The 22911-nt window shown below is 34.5% G+C and overlaps 3 protein-coding genes across 6 annotated transcripts in view; 2 read left to right on the top strand and 1 right to left on the bottom strand.

The window, feature by feature from the left end:
• The window catches only part of LOC144973456 (uncharacterized), a 23189-nt gene extending 18489 nt beyond the window's left edge, over window positions 1–4700 (top strand). For all 4 annotated transcript variants that reach the window (XM_078915919.1, XM_078915921.1, XM_078915922.1 and 1 more), the window contains exons 3-4: window positions 983–1014; window positions 2052–4700. In XM_078915919.1, the coding sequence (XP_078772045.1) occupies window positions 983–1014; window positions 2052–3221 (1202 nt within the window). In that variant the 3' untranslated portion in view covers window positions 3222–4700. The remainder of the gene's footprint in view (window positions 1–982; window positions 1015–2051) is intronic.
• LOC144973468 (core histone macro-H2A.1-like) overlaps window positions 1–22911 on the top strand; it is a 592749-nt gene that overhangs the window by 368310 nt on the left and 201528 nt on the right. The window lies entirely within an intron of this gene.
• LOC144973455 (WD repeat-containing protein 13-like) lies at window positions 4621–22891 on the bottom strand. The gene is made up of 13 exons (XM_078915918.1): window positions 22699–22891; window positions 20596–20651; window positions 19308–19396; window positions 18525–18573; window positions 17576–17724; window positions 16675–16757; window positions 15336–15476; window positions 14318–14484; window positions 11989–12048; window positions 9910–10052; window positions 8475–8594; window positions 7619–7737; window positions 4621–5796 (listed from the first exon to the last, which is right to left on the bottom strand). The coding sequence occupies exons 1-13, from the start codon at window positions 22772–22774 to the stop codon at window positions 5600–5602; spliced, it is 1449 nt and encodes a 482-aa protein (XP_078772044.1). The 5' UTR covers window positions 22775–22891; the 3' UTR covers window positions 4621–5599.

Here is a 22911-nt window from a genome sequence, read left to right as displayed (position 1 = left end):
CTACTACTACTACTACTACTACTACTACTACTACTACTACTACTACTACTACTACATCTGCCACTCCTACTAGATACTATTACTACTACTACTACTACTACTACTACTACTACTACTACTACTACTACTACTACTACTACATACTACTACTACTACTACTACTACGAATAATATAATAATAATAATAATAATATAATAATAATAATAATAATAATAATAATAATAATAATAATAATAATAATAATAATAACCACCACTACTACTACTACTACTACTACTACTACTACTACTACTACTACTACTACTACTACTACTAGCACTACTACCACTACTACTACTAGTTCACTTTTATAAGATATTTACTCAATGACAACATTCATGGTCCATAAATTACTTGCATTTTAACCAGTTAACTGACGTACTCTGGAAAAACGCGTATTTTAAAATTTGGCTAAAAAAGATATCCTACAAATTAACATCGATCTATTTAAATGATCCTCAAAATAATGTTCACTTAAATTGATCGATATTATTGCAATAACGAGTTTCAGGTCAATTTTTTAAATACGTCTTTTTCTAGAGTACGGCAGTTAGCTTATTTTTTAAAATTAGTCCTTCAGAGCCATTTGGCCCATAGAGCCGGAGTTTATCCCGGTTTCTATAGCATGAAACGGACAGTAGGAATTGCATGCTATCCTTCGGACAGGACGTTAGTCTATCGCAAAGTTTTTTCGCCAAATCAGACTCAGCTACCCATTCACTACTGGGTGAACAAGAGGGTCAGAAAAAATCTCGACTGCACCCGGGATCGATCTCGGTCCTTTTGCGTGTGAAGCGAGTGCTCTACCAACTGAGCTAGTGGAACCCTCATGGCAGTTAACTTGTTCAGTTCAATGTTCTCAAATTTCATGTTTAGCTTAGCTCACGATAACTAATGTTAATAAAAACGAAAACAAGACATTATTTGTATTTTTTCAAACAGCATCTGTCGAGGATCAAGATGCCGCGTTGAAGGTGGGTGATCTCATTAATAGAAAATCTTATCACAACCACCACGACCACAAACACTTCTAACACCACTACCACCAGTACATCCTCAAAAACAAATACTACTACTTGTGCGGATCGGTAGGTCCTGGGTTCGAGCCTCGCTCGGCGCATAATTGAGTCCTTGCAAAAGACTCTTTACTCACATGCTCTCACCATACTCAGATGTAAAATGAGTACCTGGCCGTTAACAGCATTGTCTCGGTCCAAAAAAAAAATGTAATATCGCCTAACAGGCGCCATGTCTCGTTTTACATGTTTAGTATTGCGTAAAGCGCTTTGAGCACGTTTAGTGGATATTGCGCTATATAAAAACTCAAGTATTTTGGGGGATTTTTCTACCACCAGAACTATCACAACCACCATATCCACAAGCACCACTACCACCACAACCACCACTACATCGCCAACTCCACAACCACCAGAAAAATCACCACAAAAACAACAGAAACCATAGCAGCACTTCCGTCATTACAATACAGTCACCAAAATCATCATGTTTTTGATTAGTTATTCTGTTTGTTTCAAATCGTGTTACAAACGTTATTTTAATCAAAGTTATGTCAGAGCATCAAGCGAAAATATGCACGCCAATAATATCAACTACTCTAGAAGCATGGAATCTTAAAGTGAATCAATCCAAAACAGAATATTTTAAAAATCGACAGAAATTTTAATGAATGGAAAAATGTACCTAAACTAGGCAATTTGATCAACGAAAATGAAGACATCAGAAAACGAAATCAGCTGACCACCAACGCATTCAACCAACTCCAAAATTAATGGAATAGAAATAACATAATCGGTGAGAATAAACGAATACAGATTTACGAGGTACTGATTATTCCGATATTGGCATATTATAATTGTGGGACCTGGGGCCTCAACAACAACAAAAAGAACTTAGAAAGTCTCGACTCATACCACCGCAAACAACTGTGTCGCGTAAACACTGCATTTACATTGAATGATCACTTTTAAAAATCCTCCATTTTCTATTTCAGGTACATGAATTAGAAGAAGCTATGATGGCACACCATTTTAACAATCATAATCAACAAAAGAAAGAACGTTTTCAATATAATTTTCACCAGAAACCAAACCAGGTCAAGGTCAGACAACCACCTATTGTGATTTCTTCGAACGTTTCTAGGACAATACCTGAAAACCTCAATCTAATAAATGAAAGATCTAAACACAATGACTTCACAAAATCTCGCATGGAGTCCAGCCGTGCCCAATACATCAAAGTTTGTAAATCTTTACCGAATCAACGACAATCACGAGCTGCCAAATATAGCAGCTATGCTTTCGCTCGTCTCCGCTGGTGCTCTGTTCCCAAAAGTGGATCAACATTTCTGACCAGGGAGCTCCGTCCGACGTTAAGAGAAAAGGGCGATTTTGACGGAGACGCTCCAAAAAGATTCATACTCGTGAGGGAACCATACTCCCGACTGGTTTCTGCTTTCTTCTCAAAAATTGTAGGCCACCCTGCTTGGTGGTTTGCTTTTGGTGCCAAACTTATTTCTAAATTTCGATCAAATCCAAGCGCTGATAGTTTACGATGCGGTCACGATGTTACTTTTCAAGAATTTATCAAGTATTTTATTTACTCTTGTGAAAATTCCTGGTACACAAACGCTCATTTTCTTCCAATCCATTCTGTCTGCAATATGTGCGACGATCCTCCAGACTTCATTGCTAAAATAGAAACCATGAAGTCGGATATGGATTTTATACTTAACTCCGTCAACGTCTCAGGAGAAACTGGAAAATCCTTCATAGAAGTGAAACATTTGGCCGTGTTGTTCATGTCGTACAAGACCCGATTTCAGGGGTGTGGGTCCATGTGTTCCCTGCTCAAACGCTTCTGGTGGGGTCAGCAAGCAACGGGGTTGATTTCAAAAGACCTGCCGCTGCCTGTCAAGGATCAGGCGGCTTGTGATCGAATTACGGGAGAGCAGCTTGCGGATTTGGCGTGGAAGGCGCACGCGGATTCTGTGGCGCGAATTGGTAACAAGCACCTCTATAAATTGAATATGGCAACGGAGCTTTGGCGACAAGTGCCGCTCGCTGATAGAAGTAAAATCAGGGATTTATTGTCTCTGGATTGCCGTCTGTTTGGTTATGATTGTAGTCCAAAGTTTGTCTTTCCAGAGGATACAGTAGTTTAACAGTGCCCTCGTTGAAATGCAATGGATTCAGTATGCATGTTTGTTTCCGTGTAAATTTCTTCTTTATACTTTAATAGATAACTGTTTCTAAAGCCGAAGCAATGTAGATTTTTTTTATTTTTAGATTGTAAAAATTAATGAGCAAAAGTGAATCTAACAGCTTCAAAAAAGAGCAAGAAACCCTTCATCAGCAAATAACAAAAACAATATTGTAATGCCCATTGCCGTAGTAGTTGGGCCTAGTAAAATTACAGAAGACATTAGAAAGAAACTGAAGGCAGCAGAAATGTGGTTTCTTAGAAGGATGTTAAGAATCTCATGGACAGAGAAGAAAACTAATGAAGAAGTATTAGAGCAAGCTGAAACTAAAAGGTTATTAATTCGTACAATAAGAAGAAGACAAATGCAATTTTTAGGGCACATTAATCGACATAAATGTATTGAACATCTTGCTCTCACAGGAAAGATAGAAGGTAAAAAGAGTAAAGGTAGACCAAGAAAAACATATTTGAATAGTTTGAACAGCTGGGTGACAAAGAAAGAGAAGAGTAATATTAGCTTTCTGAGGTTATCTGATCAGAGAGATGAATGGCGTACCATGATCACCGATGTCTGGCACAGACTTGGTACTTGAAGAAGAAGTAAAATTGCAGATACTCAAGTAGTGAATGGGTTAATGCATCACTTAAGATTCAGACACTGCAGAGAAATATTATTTAGCACGGTGTATCCGCAAGTAAAAGGATCTTGACATTTTCGTGTTTGGTATTTTGTTCTTTTTGAAAGCTGTTATATTCATTTCTGTTCATTACTTTTTAGTCCACAGCTTCTAGCAGCTTAGCATCACTATGTTTTTAGTTTAGATTGAAACTTTGATTCTGTGACTTGAACAAAATAAATGGGACATTTCATAAGTCATCGGACATTGTAAAAAGTTTGGAATTGCATCAGGGATGGTGCATTAGTGTGTGGTCTTGTGACATGACACTCGGCAACGGACATGGAGTATTGGTTCGAATCCAGCTGTGGCCGGTACAAAGTTGAATAATTGGAGAAGGCTCTTTACTTATATTCTCTCACTGTACTCCGTTGTAAAATTAGAACCTGGTCGGTAACAGCGTTGACTTTGTAAAAAAATATTAAATTTTAAATAAAATAATAAAAAAGATAGTAGCGTCTTAAATTCCCTTTTCCAACAAGATTTATTGAGTTTTAGACTCTTCTTTGGCCTGTTGAAGCCAAAACACTTATAATTCTATTAATCATACGTAAGAGTAGGCAAGTCTGACAGAAAGCATGGCAAGTGTTGTAAAGTCTCTTACCCAAGGATATGCAACATCGGCACCAAATTAAGGTAATACACACATATATTAAGAAGAAGGAACTAAACAACTAATGCTTTGTTTGTGTGTGTATTTAATACATGGAATGTATAATTTCAGGTCAATAAGATAAATAAATTAATCAAAATGCAAAAAATATCAAGTTACAAAAAAATAGAAGAGTACGGGTGAAAAACCACAGATGTCCATTAAAAATTATTTGTGTCTGTCCCGCTTTGAGTGGTGTCAGGGGTTTAAACGTTCCTTCTATCAATAGAACAGCAAAAAAATTACAACCATTTAAGAGTTATGGTTCCTGTTTTTCCGTTGTTTTTATTGAGGGAAACTTTAGACTTGAGACATCAAATGGGGACAAAATTCACAATATTCCAAAAAATGGAAATCTGTGGTTTTTTACCCTGTATTCTTCAATTGAATTCCATGAATAGATAAAAAGTAGAATTTGCTAGCTCCACTAATGTGATCCAAAAAAAGGTGGGGGGGGGAAAAAAGGGCTGTATATGGATTGCTGCATGCAGATTTACTTGGACAGAGAGTAAGAGCATTTCCATGGTCTCACCATGTTTCACTCATTCCCTGTTACTGTTAAGCATTCTTTGATTTTCTAGTTCTTTGATATCCAAAGACTCATAAACACCTGAGTCAAATGAGGTCATTTGTGTAAAGTGCCTTATTCAACGACACAAGGCCAGGGCCAGCGTTTTGATAACATAATCGCTTACCTGGTCTAATCAAGCACAATATTGTGTTAACTTCGCAATGAGACAAAACCACCTTATTGGTCAAACATAATATATTCGGAGACCTTCTCCTCCCCCCCCCCCCCCTCTCTCTCTCTCTCTCTCACACACACACACACACTCTTCTCTAACCACCACTCCTCTCTCTCACACACACACACACACACACACACACTCTCTCTCTCACACATACACACACACTCTCTCTCACACACACACGTACACACACACACACACACACACACGAACATACTCAAGCAAAAATTAAACCCGCTACCCAACTGTCAACAAAATATCACAAAGTCCCCTGCTTCCCTTCCCGTTTCCATATAATGACCATGCCGTTGGCATCACAGGATGCCAGCAAACTCTCATCACAGTTAAAAGCCACATCGATAACAGGCGCCGAGTGTCCTAATAATTTGTTCACACAGGGTTTTGTCTCTTTTGTCACATCGAAGAAATAGACACACATATCTTCACTGCCAGACACTGTTCAAAAATAAGAAAAAGTTATAGAAAAAAGTACATGATTTTGATTCTGAGTATGTATTTTATTATGTATCGTATTAAATTATTATCATATCAATATGATTTTTAACTTGTAACTTTTATATAGAATGTGTACTAGTACTAGCTATTATGATATATTGATGTAAAGCGCCAGTGATCGAATTGATTGAAACTAGGTGCTATATGAACTCATTACATTATTATTAAAGTTGTTGTTTTGCTAAAAGCTCTACTTTAGATGTCTCTTATCAAAAGTTATGAGATTGATTATTAACATCACTCTATTTTTCATTAATTGACAATACAACAATATTGTATTAAATTTACACCAAATATTTCTTGTATAAAAAGTCATCATTTATTCACTGAATTTCTTGTAAAATGTTTTAACACATGAGTAAGATCTGCACTTACTCTTACTTTAAATAAAGCGGGGGGGGGGGGGGGGGGGGGGTTTCTTGCCTTTTTAAATATACTATATGAAGCCGTGAACTGTAAAAATATACATAAAAGCTTCAAATATAAATTTTAAAATACTAAGCACACCCTTGAAACAAAAATGAATATAAAAGCCTTGAAAAAAAAAAAAGAAGAAAACAAACAACCCAACAAATACAAAGGGTCCCTGACTAACAGCAACACGTAACATGTAGAACGAGACATGACGCCTGTTAGGCGATATTACAATTTTTTGGTCTCATTCTACGTGTTACGTGTTGCTGTTGGTCAGGGACCCTTTGTAAAGCGCTTTGAGCACATTTAGTGGATATTGCGCTCTATATATATATATATATAAAGCTCTCTATAAATTCTAACACGGAACGTTTCAGACTCAAACCCTTTCTTCAACCAATAACAAAAGGCGTGCCTGAAATACTTTTCTGCTGTCTGTCAGGATTTTAAGTGATGTATTGATGTTTTTATTGTTTTTGTTATCGGCTGAAGAAGGGTGTTGAGCCTGAAACGTTCCGTGTTTAACATTTGTTGGGTTGGGTTTTTTTGTTTTATTTATTTCGAGGCTGTTATATTCATTTTTGTTCAATACTTTTACAGTTCACAGTTCGTGCAGCTTAGTATTACGTCATCCCTCTCAATATGAACTATTTCTATGCAGTTTCCATTAAGCTGACCAAAAAGAATGACTGAAAATTTTTATATTTTATATTGTGCCACTATGTGGTCTTGTGGTATGACACTCCCTTTGGATCAGAAGGTCCTGAGTTTGAGCCTCACTCAGCGCATAATTGAGTCCTTGTCCTTGGAAAAGGCTCTTTACTCACATTCTCTCACCATATGCAGGTGTAAAATGAGTGCCTGACTGTTAACCGTGTTGTAAAAAAAAATATTGTAACATCGCCTAACAACAGCGCCATGTCTCTTTCTACATGTTACGTGTTGCAGTTGGTCAGGGACCTTTTGTGAAGATATGTGGTCTTGTGGTATGACACTCACTTTCGGATCGGAAGGTCCTGGGTTCAAACCTCGCTCGGCACAGATGATTCCTTGGAAAAGGCTCTTCAATCACATTCTCTCACCATACTCAGATGTAAAATGACTACCTGGCCGTTAACAGCGTTGTCTCTCACCAAATAAATTGTAATACCGCCTAACAGGTGTCATGTCCTGTCCTAAGTGTTAAATGTTGCTGTTGGCCAGGGAGCCCTTGTAAAGCGCTTTGAGCACGTTTAGTATATATTGCGCTATATAAAAGCTAAATATTTTTTTTAATTTTAAAAAGCGCTTTGAGCATGTTTACTGGATATTGCGCTATATACAATCTCAAGTTGTATATCGCACTTACCGACGCAAGCACCTTGCCTGAATGACATTAGAGGACAGAATGAACTCTTGACAAATGCAGATCTTTGTTTTATAGGAAAGGATTTCTTGAGTTGTAGAGCACCATCATCGGAGACAATTCTGTGGACAAGAAATAATTGTTTCAGCTGCATTGATAGACTGTTTATCCAAGCTGTCAAACCTTTGATAGTGTTTTAATGTTTTTTTTTCTAGATACCAAGGATACAACGGTCAACAAATGATCTATCAACATACCTATCAAATATTTTTTTTTGAATGAATATTTTTTTTTTTTATATTATATTTTCATAAATATGTTCAGATACTTTAATAATTACACATCATATATATTATGTGCAATAATATAATACTAAATAAATATTATTTTAATTTAATAATAATAATAATAATAATAATATGATATAATAGTATTGATATATGATGATGATATGATGAATATCATCATATATTATTATTCATATCATCATTATTATCATCTATTCATATTATCATAATCATCATATATATAATATCATCAATAATAATAATAATAATAATAATAATAATAATAATAATAATAATAATAACAACAACAACAATAATCACATTTGTTTATTGCTTTTTGCAGAGGCCTCAAAGCGCTTTACAAAGAGATCCAAAACAGTCACACATACACATGCACATGACCATGCATGCATGAGCGCGCACACACACACACACACACACACACAAACAAACACATCCAAACCTGCTACTACAGTTTCATTCCACCACTGATATAATGGGCGTTGAAGGTAATGAACACATCTATCCATAAATACCTAATTGCCTGCTTATATAACTCTGGTGACATTTACCTAAAGAGACACAAAGAGTTAACACAACAATTGACGAGTAGGCATGGATCTCTAGCCTCTCTGCTAATCCAGGCTCTTGCAGATAAACTGGTAATTGGATGACCTTCCGACACAGTCATTCTGAAATTAAAGAAACATTGAAAACAATTCATGAACAAAGTAAGTGTCACACATCACTCCTTTGAGTGTTTGTTTTTGTTTGTAAGAGTTTTATGGCGCTTGCGACACATTTAGGTCATTTCATCACCAGTATGAAGGGAGAGAATGGGATAGTAAAAAAAAAAATATAGATTTACAATTGAAAGCACACAAGAAATAGTAAGTCAAAGGGGATTGGTTTAAATAGGGAACAGATGTAGATTCCAAGAGCACACTATTAGTGTACTTAGTCTGAGATCACCTAGAAGTCTCATCCTGACGCAAGCACAGGTCCCCACTAAGAGGAATACACTCAAATCTTTACAAATCACGATATATATAAAACAAAAAATAATGCAGTGCATAACAGAGAGATGTTTTACAAGACAAAACTTTTACTATACATTTGACTGTGTCCCTCTCAGCCAAGGACTCTGGCAAGGGAAAAGACAAAACCAAGTAATCTCATTCAAAGACAGACAAAAAGCAACTGGAAAACATATATAGGGGTACAGAAGACACAGTTAGCGACCTCTCAAAACTATGGGAGGTCGGGAACCCCATCCAGCTCCCTTGAGTGTAAACCTCTTGAAGACTTCAAACACATTGCACATTGCTCCAACCAAATTGAAGCATTAGTAAGTAACACACTTAACAGTTCGCACGGTTAGTTAGCTAGCCTTGTTGTGATCCCCTAAGTAGTTGGGTAGAGGTCTGCAGATGGGATGTTTGGATTTTTCAGCTGGATCTCGCTCTAATGTCTATCTATCTCTCTCTCACCCAGGCAGATGTGTCATATCAATTGGTTCCCAAGCTCGGCTCTTTGACACAGTGATATTTTTATTTACTGTTTTCAGCTGCCACTTCTCTATATCCTATATTTCTCATAAGTAATCATGAAGAACTACAAGCTAGACCTCAGCTAATTGCTGGTATAGATAAGTAAGCAATTGAGTAAGACAGTATAAATAAGGCTTCAATAAATCATTAAACAGATATCTTCTTCTTCCTCTTCAAATTCATTTTCAACTTCTCTGCAATACAAAGCTGGCAGAAGCTGTGGATTGTGAAAAGTAATGAACAAAAATGAATAGAACATCTTTAAAAAAAAGAACAAAATACCAAACACAGAAACTTTTGGGCTCAAAATCTTTCTTCAGCCAATAACAAAAACAATAAAAACATTCATACAACACTCAAAATTCAGACAGGCATAAGGGAAATATTTGGAACGGTTTGTCCACAAGTTTAAGTATCTTGAAATATATATTTATTTAAATCCAATATGTTCACTTACCTTCTGGTTTTTATGAGCTTTCCTGAAGCCACATCAACAGTGAAGGAATAGACAGAACCTCTTTCATCCCCGGCCCAAAGGATACGTCCGATGTTATCAAAGGTCAAGGCATTGACACGACCAGTCACCTTACTACTTCCAGCCTTTGAAGGAAGGGGAAATAATTACAGAAGGAATAGATTTGTCATCAAGTCATTCTAAAATTATTATTTTTTTTAGCTGTATCAAATTCAGTCGTACAGAACATGGAATTTTGATTGCACAAATTGTTGTGCTTCATTACGTGATTGTACTGCGCCTTGAGCTTTACTTTGTTTGTTGTTTTGTTTTAAGGGTTTTACAGCACTTGCTACACATTTAGGCCATATCAGCGCCAGAAAAAAGGAAGAAAATGGGATAGTAGAAGTTCTGGAATTACACCAAAGAAAAAGTAAGACAAAAGGGGAAATGGTTCAAATAGGGAACAGATGTAGATTCCAAGAGCACACTAACTGTTTACTTAGTTTGAGATCACCTAAATGTCTCATCCTGACACAAGCACAGGTCCCCAGTAGGAGGAACACACTCAAATGTTACAATATATTATATAAAACAAAAATACTACAGTGCATAACAGAGAGGTGATTTAAAAGACAAAAAAATATCATCTCCCAAAACTCTAACTATACATTTGACTGTTTCCCTCCCAGACAGGGTAGCCGGCCAGGGGCAGGGCAAAACCAAGTAATTTCATTCCAAGACAAAAACTGAATGCATGTTGGAAAACAGATATAGGGGGATAGAAGACAAAATGCTTCCCTACCCACTATGGGAGGTCAAGAACCCCACCCAAGAGCTTTACGTTATAAGGGAATGAAAGTAGTCCTTCAGAGTCAATAGTTTCCAAAGTTTATCTTGGTTTCTGTAGCGTGAAATGAACAATAGCAATTGCTTGCTACCCTTTGGATAGGACTCTACTCCATTGCAAAATACTTTCCACCAGCTACACAATTACTGCTGGTTGGACAGGGGAGTCAGAAAAATGATTTCGACATCATCCAGTATTGATCTTAGTCCCCATGCGTACGAAGCGAGTGCTCTACCAACTGGGCTATCAGGACTCCCTTACAAGGTAAAAGGTATATCATAAAAGCATATAATTATATATATTAATATCTTATCATCTTCGTCATTGTCATCATCATCATCATCACTATCATTGGTGTTATTATCATAGCAATAATGAAATGATCACAGCGTATATTTAGAATTTGTGCATGCATGTCTGTGTGTGTGTGTTGAAATTCATAAATGTGAACTTTAGTCTGGACTTATTAAAGAGGAAAAGACAATGAAAAAGAAGAAGAAAAAAGAAAGAAAGAAGAAAGAGAAAAGAAGAAGAAGAAGAAGAAGAAGAAGAAGAAGAAGAAAGAAGAAGAAGAAGAAGAAGAAGAAGAAGAAAGAAGAAGAAGAAGAAGAAAGAAGAAGAAGAAGAAGAAAGAAGAAGAAAAAAGAAGAAGAAGAAGAGAAGAAGAAGAAAGAAGAAGAAGAAAGAAGAAGAAGAAGAAGAAGAAGAAGAAGGAAGAAAGAAGAAGAGAAGAAGAAAGAAGAAGAAGAAGAAGAGAAGAAAGAAGAAAGAAGAAAGAAGAAGAAGAGAAGAAAGAAGAAGAAGAAGAAGAAGAAAGAAGAAAGAAGAAGAAGAAGAAGAAGAAGAAGAAAGAAGAAGAAGAAGAGAAGAAAGAAGAAGAAGAAGAAAGAAGAAAGAAGAAGAGAGAAGAAGAGAGAAGAAGAAGAAGAGAAGAAGAAAGAAAGAAGAAAGAAGAAAGAAGAAGAAGAAGAAGAAGAAGAAAGAAGAAAGAAGAAAGAAGAAGAGAAGAAGAAGAAGAAGAAGAAGAAGAAGAAGAAGAAGAAAGAAGAAGAAGAAGAAAGAAGAAAAGAAGAGAAGAAGAAGAAGAAGAAGAGAAGAAGAAGAAGAAGAAGAAGAAGAAGAAGAAGAAGAAGAAGAAGAAGAAGAAGAAGAAGAAGAAGAAGAAGAAGAAGAAGAAGAAGAAGAAGAAGAAGAAGAAGAAGAAAATTATGAAGTGTCAGTATTTTGTTTACCTTGTAACCTTTCCCTGTTGACATGTTCATCACTTGGACTTGACTACGACTGTTTCCAGTCTTGTTGTAAACAAGTTAAGGTAAAAATAATTTTAAAAAGCGGAATAAAACAAAAATAATCCATTCATGTTTTGAAAGTAACAAAATATCATTCTGACAAACGTGATAACTAGGCTCAAGGTCTGTCTGTTTCTGTTTTCGTTTTTTGTTTAAATTTTATATTCAACTCCTGCTATTGCCAAAACATCAATGACGTGTCTGATATGAAAATTAAGTTTGTGTAAAAAAACATTTTTAATATTGAGCTTTTATATAGCACAATGTCCACTAAACGTGCTCATAGCGCTTTACAAAGGGTCCCTAGCCAACAGCAACACTTAACATGTAGAACAAGACATGATGCCTGTTAGGTGATATTACAATTTTTTTCGGACGGAGACAACGTTGTTGAGGCCAGGTACTCATTTTACACCTGAGTACGGTGAGAGAAAGTGAGTAGAGAACATTTTCCAAGGACTCAACTATGCAAAGAGCGAGGCTCAAACCCAGGACCTTCTGATCCGAAAGCGAGTGTCATACCACAAGACCACATAGCCAAAAGAAATACAAAAATAGAGACCTAATGATTCAGATAGTGAAGTCAAGGGAATACTTAAAAACTTGATCATTTTACAAATCGCATTGTCCACGAAACGCGCTCAGAACACCTTGCAGGGAGTCCCTAGCCAAAAGCAAGACTTAATATGTAGGACAAGGCATAATGCCTGTTAGGTGATATTACAATTTTTTGGACAGAGACAATGCTCTTAACACCCAGATACTTATTTTACACTTAAGTATTGTGAGAGAATGAGAGTATTTTTTTGTTTTTTGTTTTTTAAGAGTTTTACAGCGCTTGCAACACATTTAGGTCATATCAGCGTCAGTAAAAAGGAAGAAAATGGGATAGTAAAAAGTTCTAGAACTACAATTAAAGCAGCCAAGAAAAAGTAAGACATAGGGGAATTGGAAACAAATAGGGATCAGATGTAGATTCCAAGAGAATACCACCAATGTCCTTAGTTTGAGACCACCAATAAGTCTCATTCGGACACAAGCACAGGTCCCCGTTAAGAGGAACACACTCAAATGTTTTACAAATCATATATAATATAAAGAAAGCATAATACAGTGCATAACAGAGAGATGATTTACAATGAAAAAAATATCATCTCCCAAAACTAACTATACATTCGACTGTTTCCCTCTCAGCCAGGGCATCTGGCCAGGACCAGGACAAAACCAAGCAATCTCATTCCAAGACAAAGACAGAAAGCATGTTGGAAAACAGATATAAGGGGATAGAAGACACAGTAAGTACCCCCCTGCCCACTATGGGAGGTCAGGAACCCTGCCCAGAGAATGAGAGTATAAAGCCTTTTCCAAGGACTGAACTATGCGCTGCTCATAACAGGCCTCAAACACTGAAACTTCTGATCCGAAGGCGAGTGTCTTACTATAAGATGACATGTATGTATGTCTTTATGTAATATGTAGTAAGTCTCGCAGTCTGAATTACGCTTGCTAGGCATTGTGTGATTTCAGTCACATATATTTTTAAAACCTCGATGCGTATAGTATAGCTGTTCTCTCCATCCATGTTGTTAATTGTTTCCATTGGTCACGGTCCTGGGCCAGAGTTTTGAGGCTGTCAAGATCTTGTTGTGACTTTTGGTATGGAGGGCACTGCGGTTTTTCTTAGTTCTGCAGGGATCAATTCGACCTCATCTGAATCTAGAAATTTCTGATATGTAGAGAGATCCTGGTTCAGGGTAGTTACTATTGATGTTGGTGGTCTCCCTTCATATTTGTTGCCATGAAGGAAATATTCTGTCATTGTAGTTTGGGCTGGGATGTTATCTTCTTGACGTAATATGTGACCAAATAACTCCATCGCTGTTCCTTTATTATTGTACTCAGGTGATGGACCCTGGTTCTTTCATAGAGATCAGTATTTGTAATTGTTTCTGGCCAATAGATTCCGTTTATATGTGTGAGTGTGTCTATGTCAATATATTGTATTGTTAAAAATGTGTAACCAAATGACAAATTGCCACTATTTTGAGGACAATAAAGATATATTATTATTACTATTATTATTATTATTACGCAACGCAAATAAATGATGCGTTGCTCATAGCAAGACTCTAACACTGAAACTTCTGATCAAAAGGCGAGTGTCATACCATAAGACCACATAGCCCCACAAATGACCAATTATTCCTGTTGTCATAACTTCAAGAAGCTTGTGTGATCGTTCAAGGATTTATAGAGATATTTTAAAGGATACAACAAACATATTATTATTGAGGGGCTGGAATACGCAACACAGCAGCTCGGCCCCCATGTTGTCTGTGATGACTCGCATGCAGGATCCTGCAGCGACATCCCATAGTCTGGCTGTTCCATCTTTGGATACTGACAGAATGACGTCGTTTGATAGGGACCACACAAAATCTGAAACGGTGAATAATAATAATAATAATAATAATAATAATAATAATAATAATAATAATAATAATAAATAATAATAATAATATAATAATAATATAATAATAATATAAATAATATAATAATAATAATATAATAATAAATAATAATAATATAATATATATAATAATAATATATAATATTATTAGTAATTAATATTTAATTAGTAAAAATAATAATAATAATAATATATAATTAAAATAATATAATAAATGATCATGATGATGATGAGGAGGAGGAGGAGGAGAATAAAATAATAATAACAATGATGATGGTTTAATAATATATAATAATAAATAATAATAATAATATTAATAATAATATTAATAATAATAATAATAATAATAATAATAATAATAATATAATAATAATAATAATAATAATAAAATAATATAATAATAATAATAATAATAATAATAATAATAATAAATAATAATAATAATAATAATAATAGGTAATAATAATAATAATAATAATAATAATAATAATAATGATAATAATAATAATAATAATAATAATAATAATAATAATAATAATAATAATAATAATAATAATAATAATAATAATAATAATAATAATAATAATAATAATAATAAAACTGATGATAATGATTTGATAATAATAATGACGGTAATGATGATGTCAACGACGACAAAGATAATGATGATGATGATATTAATAATAATGAATATAATGAATTATTAGTATTATAGCATATTTTCAATTAGGTGCTCAACGAACATGTTTAATGCAATTATTTCATTTGAAATCAATAATATAAATTCAAAATAATATTTGATGGAGAGAAAGAAGTTGACCTGTGACCCCTCCTTTGTGTCCCTTCAGCATACAAATGACTGTGGCAGGCGGAGGGATGACCTGACATATGGAAAGAGTCCCGTCCAAAGATGAACATGCCACACGTGACTTGTCATCATTGGCAAACTTCACACATGTCACTGAAATATAGTTTTGTTAAAACATAAATAATAATGTGAAATTGAATGTAAGCTTCAATTTAATTACAAAAACAGATCAAATGAACGTTTCAGATTTCCCCTTTATCAACAAAACAGGATGGATGAAACACTACAGATGAATGAGTAATGTGGTAGTGGCGTTGTTCAACAATGCAAAACGTGTAAAATGAGTACCTGACTGATAACAGTGTAGTCTCTGTCAGAAACAACTGTAACAGTGCTTAAGTAATATGTCGCATTTTACATCTTAAGTATTGCTGTTGTCTAGGGACCCCTTGTAAAGCACTTTTAGCATGTTTAGTGGATATTGCACTTTATAAATACTCCAGTTGAAAGTGCCTTGGTCCAGAGGACAATACCAAGACCGGGTCTTGCAATCATCACTGATAAGGCTCATTAATGACTTTACCTCGTTATGACTAAAGCCACAAACAATCCATCGATCATTGTCACGCAAAAACAAAAAACAAAAACAAAACATTTTAAATGTCAAATTTGAAACAGTTAGCTTTTGAAATTAAATGAAAAAGTAGTCCTTCAGAACCATTAAGCCTGTGGAGCTAGAGTTTATCCCATTTTTATAGCATGAAAAGGACAAAAGCAATTGCTTGCTGTCCATTGGATAGGATGTTTGTCTATCACAAAGTACTTTCCACCAGATCTTACAGACCCAGCGACCCAATCACTGCTGGGTGTACAAGGGGGGTCAAAAAAATAATTGCGACTTCACCTAGGATTAACCTTGGTCTCTATGCACGTGAAGTGAGTGCTCTACCAACTGAACTATTGGGACCCCTTGAAATTAAAGGAAGTTTCAATATCATCTTTTCTCTTAACTTGACTGAACTACAAACATTCTTCTTCTGTCTTGGTTGACAACAATTTCAGTGACGAGGGCTCCTCGGCTCTTTACATCACACCAAGTCTTCTTCTTAACAAATTCATTGTACCTATTTCTTTATCAAGACTTGGTCAGCTATTCCACAGCCTTGGTGGTAAGAATAGAAGGCAGTCCACACTATACTGCATACAAACGAGTTTTATTCTATATTCAATCATAATTATACAGCTATTTGGAAAAATTAACTTAACTGGAGAGAGTAAAAAAAAAGTCAAAATTAAACAAAATTTATAATATTCTGGTGATAAAATGATATAAAATGAGCTTGGCACCAACCTGAGGCAGAATGCTGGTCAAAGATGTGGTGCATTCCAGTAAAGGCATAATTCTCTGATAGACTTTTCCCACCAGCCATAGCTCTAGAGAGAAAAAGATTCATCACAAACATGATCCAACGCCTCAAAATGCCATAATGTCGGGGTGAGATATTCTGATCTTGAAAATTGAATTTATAGCTACAAATTTTTAACTTGGGAGAAGTCGATGAGTTTTCTTTGAAAGAATGAGTATGAATTCTTTCTTGATACTCTGTACTGCGTCTTTAATGGTCTCAATATAGCTAAAAGGTTTGATACCAGCAGGTAAGTTGTTTCATAAGTCGAAAGTATTTGAAGAAAGTGAGCTCAGATGACTGCCATGTTTAGAAGGAATGATTAATTGCCAAGAGGAAGTTTCTCTTCAGGGTATATTCCAAAGGAAGACTAGAATAATCCAGCCTTGGCATCAGCCGCAATGCAGCATTGTAAAGTATAGTCTGTATTATTTACTCTAAAATCTTTGTACAGAGTTATTGCATGCTTCGTAGCAATGTTAGGTAATACATGACAAAAGTTGGGTATCAAGAGTCAAAGAAGTTCAGATATTCCTGCTGAGTGAGAATTAGGAAGAGAAAGCAAAGCAAAGGATAATATGATACAATTAGAATACCTTATACCAAGATAAATGGCCATACATGACTTTATAAGGGACAGTCTTAAGCACAATAAGTAGGTATTCCATAATTTTTTCAAAACTCATTTCACTTTCTCTCACTCTAAAAACAATGTCCAAGTCAAGTTTCATTCAACAAAAAATGTCAATGTTTCGTGTTAAACCTTGTAGTCTTTAAAAATAATGACCTTTAAACATATGAAATCTAAAAAAATTTTAATGCCATCACAAGATCATTACATCTAACCTGCTAGCTTCCGCATCACTGGTAGGAACTACTTCAATGCTGTCATAGACATGCTTCATGGATCCTTCATAGAGATGCTTTAAAGAGCTTGTACTCATGTGACGTCGGTGGTAATATTTTCTGCCATCTGTTGCCATAGATTCAAGATTCTGTTTGAAAGAGAAAAAAAAAGTATTAATTGTCTTGGGTAGTGAGCTGATTACTTTCATATGTTATTCTTTAGATTATTAAACAAAGAGCTTCCATAGGTGTATAAAAAAAGTGTTAAAAGCGTGTATAGAATGAAACCCGACAAAGCAGAAAAAAATTACCAAAAAAAAAACCCAAAAAAAACTGAAATGTTTTCTCAACTTTGGATCAAACCTCAGGCTTCCTGATTACAAGGCTATGTTTGATGAAAATAGAAATATAAAAATGTATGACCATGTTCTGAATATATGCGATCTGTAGCTTTTATGATTCTATTTTTTTTTTTAATTTTTGGGTCTGTTTGACACTGATTACAAAATGATATTATGTTACAACAATACATTTCAGACACAAGCAAAATAGCACATCTTTAACAAGTATGAATATATCCTTAGTACATACCTATCTAACTAAAAAATTAAGTTGTTTTTTTTTTGGGGGGGGGGGAGGTTTAGCTTTTTTATATAGCGCAATATCCACTAAACATGCTCAAAGCGCTTTACATAGGGTCCCTAGCCAACAGCAACACTTAAAATGTAAAACGAGACATAACGCCTGTTAGGCGATATTACATTTTTTATGCTGTTGACGGCCAGGTACTCATTTTACACCTGAGTATGGTGAGAGAATGTGAGTACAGAGTCTTTTACAAGGACTCAACTATGCGAGGCATGAACCCAGGACCTTCCGAAACGAAAACGAGTGTCATATCACAACCACATAACCGCATTTGATCATGTTAAATTTGAAAATGCATTACCTCTGGTCTCCCGATGCTCCGCATGCTGAATGACCTACTCTTGATACTCCTGATAAAAAAACAGTAAATTGAAAGATTCAACACACTTTCACTATGGTTTGTTTTTTCACAATTCATAATGTTGTTTTGCTAAATAAAATCATCTCTATATTTTGTATCAAACCCTCACTGCATCCCAGGCAAAAATACATTGATGAGATTTATTTCTTCATGTTAAATATTAATGTGGAACAGATTATTATCAGAAACATAACCATCTAATTTAAATTTATAAAGCTCAACCAATTTATTCTCAAATTAGGCAAAAAAAATAATATATCTTTACAATATATAAAATATAATAATTAAATAAATATATAAGTATATCAGTAGATATAAAGATTAATTATTAAATTAAAATAAATAATATAGTATTAATGTTAAAATAAAGAATATAAATTAATTAAATTAAATAAAATGATCTAGTAAAGATTGTGATACAAAGCTGCTAGAAGCTGTGGACTGTAAAGAGTAATAAACAAAAATGAATACAACAGCTTCAAAAAAGAACAAAATACCAAACATGATGCTGACATTTCATTTTGTTTTGTATTCCGAGCTCTTATTACTTACAGAAAGAGCATGTCAAATATTTCTCTGGTTTTTAATTGATGTATTCATATTTTTTTTTGTTGGCTGAAGAAGGATTGTAAGCCTGAAATGTTCCGTGTTTTAGTATTTTGTTCATTACTAACACTTTTATATTCATTTTTGTTGATTACATTTGATCACAGTACTACTAACCCTCCATCGGAAAAAGAAGGACTTCCATATCTACTGTTAAGGAGTTGGGCTCTGAGGTGAAGATAGTCTTTTCTTGAGGATCCATCTCTCTAATGATTAAAAATAAGCATTACACTAAGGTCAAGACAGACAAACTGATACTAATCTGCTAGAACTAGAAGCTGTGTAATGTAAAAAGCAGAGAACAAAAATTAATTAAACAGCTTTGAAAAACAACAAAATACCAAACATGGAATTTTCAGCCTCAAAACCCTTCTTTAGCCAATAACAAAAAAAATAGTTTTATTATTTTTGTAATTGGCTGAAGACGAGTTTTAAACCTGAAACCTTCCACGATTGGTATTCTGTACTTTTTTTGAAGCGGTTATATTTATTTTTGTTCATTACTAAGGTTGACATGGGACATGTTATTACATCTCAATACCATAATTTTCTCTATCAATTTTATTTCACACTGAATATTTTGGCATGGTGTGAGTGTGTCTACCGTTAATCAGTTGACATTGTAAAGCGCTATAAAAGAGTATTTCATTATCATTATTATTAGTATTGAATTGAATTGAATTGACGTAGATGGTTCAGGAAAGGTTTTTCAGATTTGCCAATTCATCTTTCTCTCATGAATTTAGTCTGTGTGGTGGCAAATCCTTCCAGAATCTGTCCAACTCAGCTTTAAAGGCATTTACACTTTCAGCATTCACAACTCTCTCTCTCTCTCTCTGACAAATCATACCATGTTCTAACTGAAAAGTAACTGCTTCTTGTCCTAAGTCTGTTGTGCCCTTTTCCTAATTTCACTGAGTGTCCCCTGGTAGAGTCTTGGTTGTTGAGCTGAAATGATGGTCTCTCGCAGGTGTATATACTATGCACAACTTAAATAATTCGATCATGTCACTCCTTTTTCTCCTTTGTTCAAGGCATGGAAGTTTGAGTTTCTTCAGACGTTCTCACTAGAGTAGATCTTTAAGTGAAGACAATAATTTTGTGGCCCATCTTTGGACATCTTCAACTTCTTGGCATAATGATTTATTACTATGTTGCCACACTGAGTTTCCATATTCCAGGACTGGCCGGACAAGTGCTTTGAATAGAAGGACAAGTATTTCCTTTGTTAGAAAGTCGAATGTTCTTCTTACCACATCAACTATTCAAATATTATTTTCATTATTATTATCTTTTTTATCATTTATAATCAAACTGTAAAAGTTGAGTCAAAATAACTCATTGCACACACAAAAAAATGTTTTTTTAATGGTACAGAATATCACAATTACATTTACAACAATACCTCGTTTTGAGCATGCTCCCTTAGTAGCTGACTTCTTCGTCTAATATACAAGGTACCTGTGAATTGAAAATACAGTCATAATCAACAATGCCATATGTGACCAATCGTCTCTAAAAAACAGCATTATGTTGTGATGGTTTAAATTTAAATATTAAAAGTTGAATTTATAATGAAGCCTGGATTAAGTTTATATGTTTCAGTTCAATTCAATTCAATTCAATTCAATTCAATTCAATTATTTATTTATTGTCGGCATTTTAAAAAATGTTTCATAGATAATGTAGTCAGGCTAATAGAAGCCTTTGACCGACATAGGTTTTAATACATAGTGCATAAAAATACATAGTAATACATTTTCCCTTAATTACATTCTCTCATCAAGATTCCAATCATGACACACAAAGAAAAGTAACATAATATTATATATATATATATGTTACTTTTCTTTATTTTTATATTATATATATATATATATATTATATATATATATATATATATATATATATATATATATTATATATATATATATATGTACGGTTAGATTAATTACAAATATTACATTTGCATGGCTGGCCATTCCATGAGAGGATATGATTTTTGAAAACATTAAAATTTGAAATTTTCCTGATGTGCTCGGGAAGTTCATTCCAAAGCACAGCAGCAGAATATCTGAAAGATCGTTTGCCATAGGACGTTGTTCTGACCCTTGGAATATCAAGGAGGGTTGAATATCTGAAATTGTATCTCTGTTATTTTTCAAAATGACCATATCAGATAGACAAGGAGGAGCAATTTTGTATAAAATTTTAAACTTTTCCAAAGCAATTGTTCTCATTCGTCTTATTTGTAGGGAGGGGACTTTGGCCTTTGAAAGTAATTGGTCGTAGGATGTTTTGAATTCTTCATAAATAAAACGCAGTGCTCTTTCTTGTATCTTTTCAAGTTTATCACAATTAGTTTTAAAACAGAATGCCAAGCTAGTGGACAGAAATTGAAATTTGACAATACAAAACAGTGAAATATTGTTAACTTGTTCAATTTTGAAAGGTATTTTCCAAGCCTTTTTAAGACATTTAATTGCTGAGAAGCTTTACGGCAGATGGTTTTAATGTGTAAATCAAATTTTAGTTGGTAGTCTATGTCGATCCCTAGTAATTTTACAACTTCTTCACATGTAGTACTTGCAGTTCCAATATTGAACGTGGGTTTCTTTGTGTGTGTTTTTGTACCTACTGCAATTGCCTGGAATTTGTCCGGGTTTGCTTGCATACAGTTTATTTCGAACCACTTGATAAGAATTCCGCTTTCATTTTCAATAGTTTTTAAAAGCATATCGAAATTTGAATGAGCATATGACAGGGTATTATCGTCAGCATAATTATATAATTTTCCCTCTCTGATAAGTAAAATATATCATTTATAAAAATGTTAAAAAGTAATGGTCCAAGAATTGATCCCTGTGGAACACCTTTTTTAATGCCTGCCCACTCGCTCACAGCATCCTCTAATTTTATTTGTTGTTTTCTTCTGCTCAAGTAATTTTCAATTAAATAAAGAGCTTTTTGTTCTAGCCCATAGGCAGCTAGTTTAGCAATAAGAATGTTGTGAGGCAAGCAGTCAAAAGGTCCATGAGGATTGCAGCGACATATTTGTTATTGTATAATGCCTCTTTCCAATCTTCAACTTCAATTAAACGCAAAAGTGTTGTTTCACTGAGGACAACATGTGGAGTTGTTTAGAGTGACCAATTCGAGATCGATCTCACTCCCTTTGTGTGTGGAGCTAGTGCTCTGTCAACTGAGCTATCGAGACATCTATGCCATCATGCCTGTAGGCTGTAGGGTTGATTTTTTAATTATTATTATTTTTCGTTTTGTTTTTGGTCTTAATCTAAAAATAGAGTAGACCTACAATTTGATGATTTCATTAATCAGTCCGTTCTTTCCCAATGTTTGAGTGGCTTTAAGTGAAAAAAAAAATATGTTCAAGGAAAAGAAAAAATAATACTAAAAAGAGCAAATCGAAGTCAAAGAAAACGAGTCAACAAATGGAATGGTGCTTCGGCTTCAGTGACTTTAACTTTAACTTTAGCTTGTTACGTACGGAAATGTGGATTGTTGGGAGATCTAAAAGCATTAAACTTGGCATCAAGAGCAAGTACTTGTTGCCATACAGCCATTTAAAATGTCCTATTTAGAAAGAGGTGCTCTATGCACTTTCGTCTTTCATTTATACACAGATGAGATTATGATTAGCCCAAAGTTGTCTACAAACAATAACAGGAAGTACGAGGAGGGACGGGTCAATATGATTCTT

Source organism: Berghia stephanieae, chromosome 5, assembly GCF_034508935.2.
Source record: "Berghia stephanieae isolate SIO BIC M18660-M18661 chromosome 5, UCSD_Bste_1.3, whole genome shotgun sequence".
Taxonomy (NCBI): Eukaryota; Metazoa; Mollusca; class Gastropoda; order Nudibranchia; family Aeolidiidae; genus Berghia; species Berghia stephanieae.
The sequence above is the reverse complement of the archived record's forward strand: the minus strand, read 5'-3'. Positions and strand labels throughout refer to the sequence as shown.

Bases quoted from the DNA above. Each gene is read 5' to 3' on its own strand.
- LOC144973455 (XM_078915918.1), bottom strand. From the start codon at position 22,774: ATGGCTGTATGGCAACAAGTACTTGCTCTTGATGCCAAGTTTAATGCT. The intron at 15,477-16,674 runs GTTGGTGCCAAG...ACTATATTTCAG, and splicing joins TGACCAGCATTCTGCCTCAG to TGACATGTGTGAAGTTTGCC. The intron at 5,797-7,618 runs GTAAGTGCGATA...ATTTTTGAACAG, and splicing joins CAGGCAAGGTGCTTGCGTCG to TGTCTGGCAGTGAAGATATG.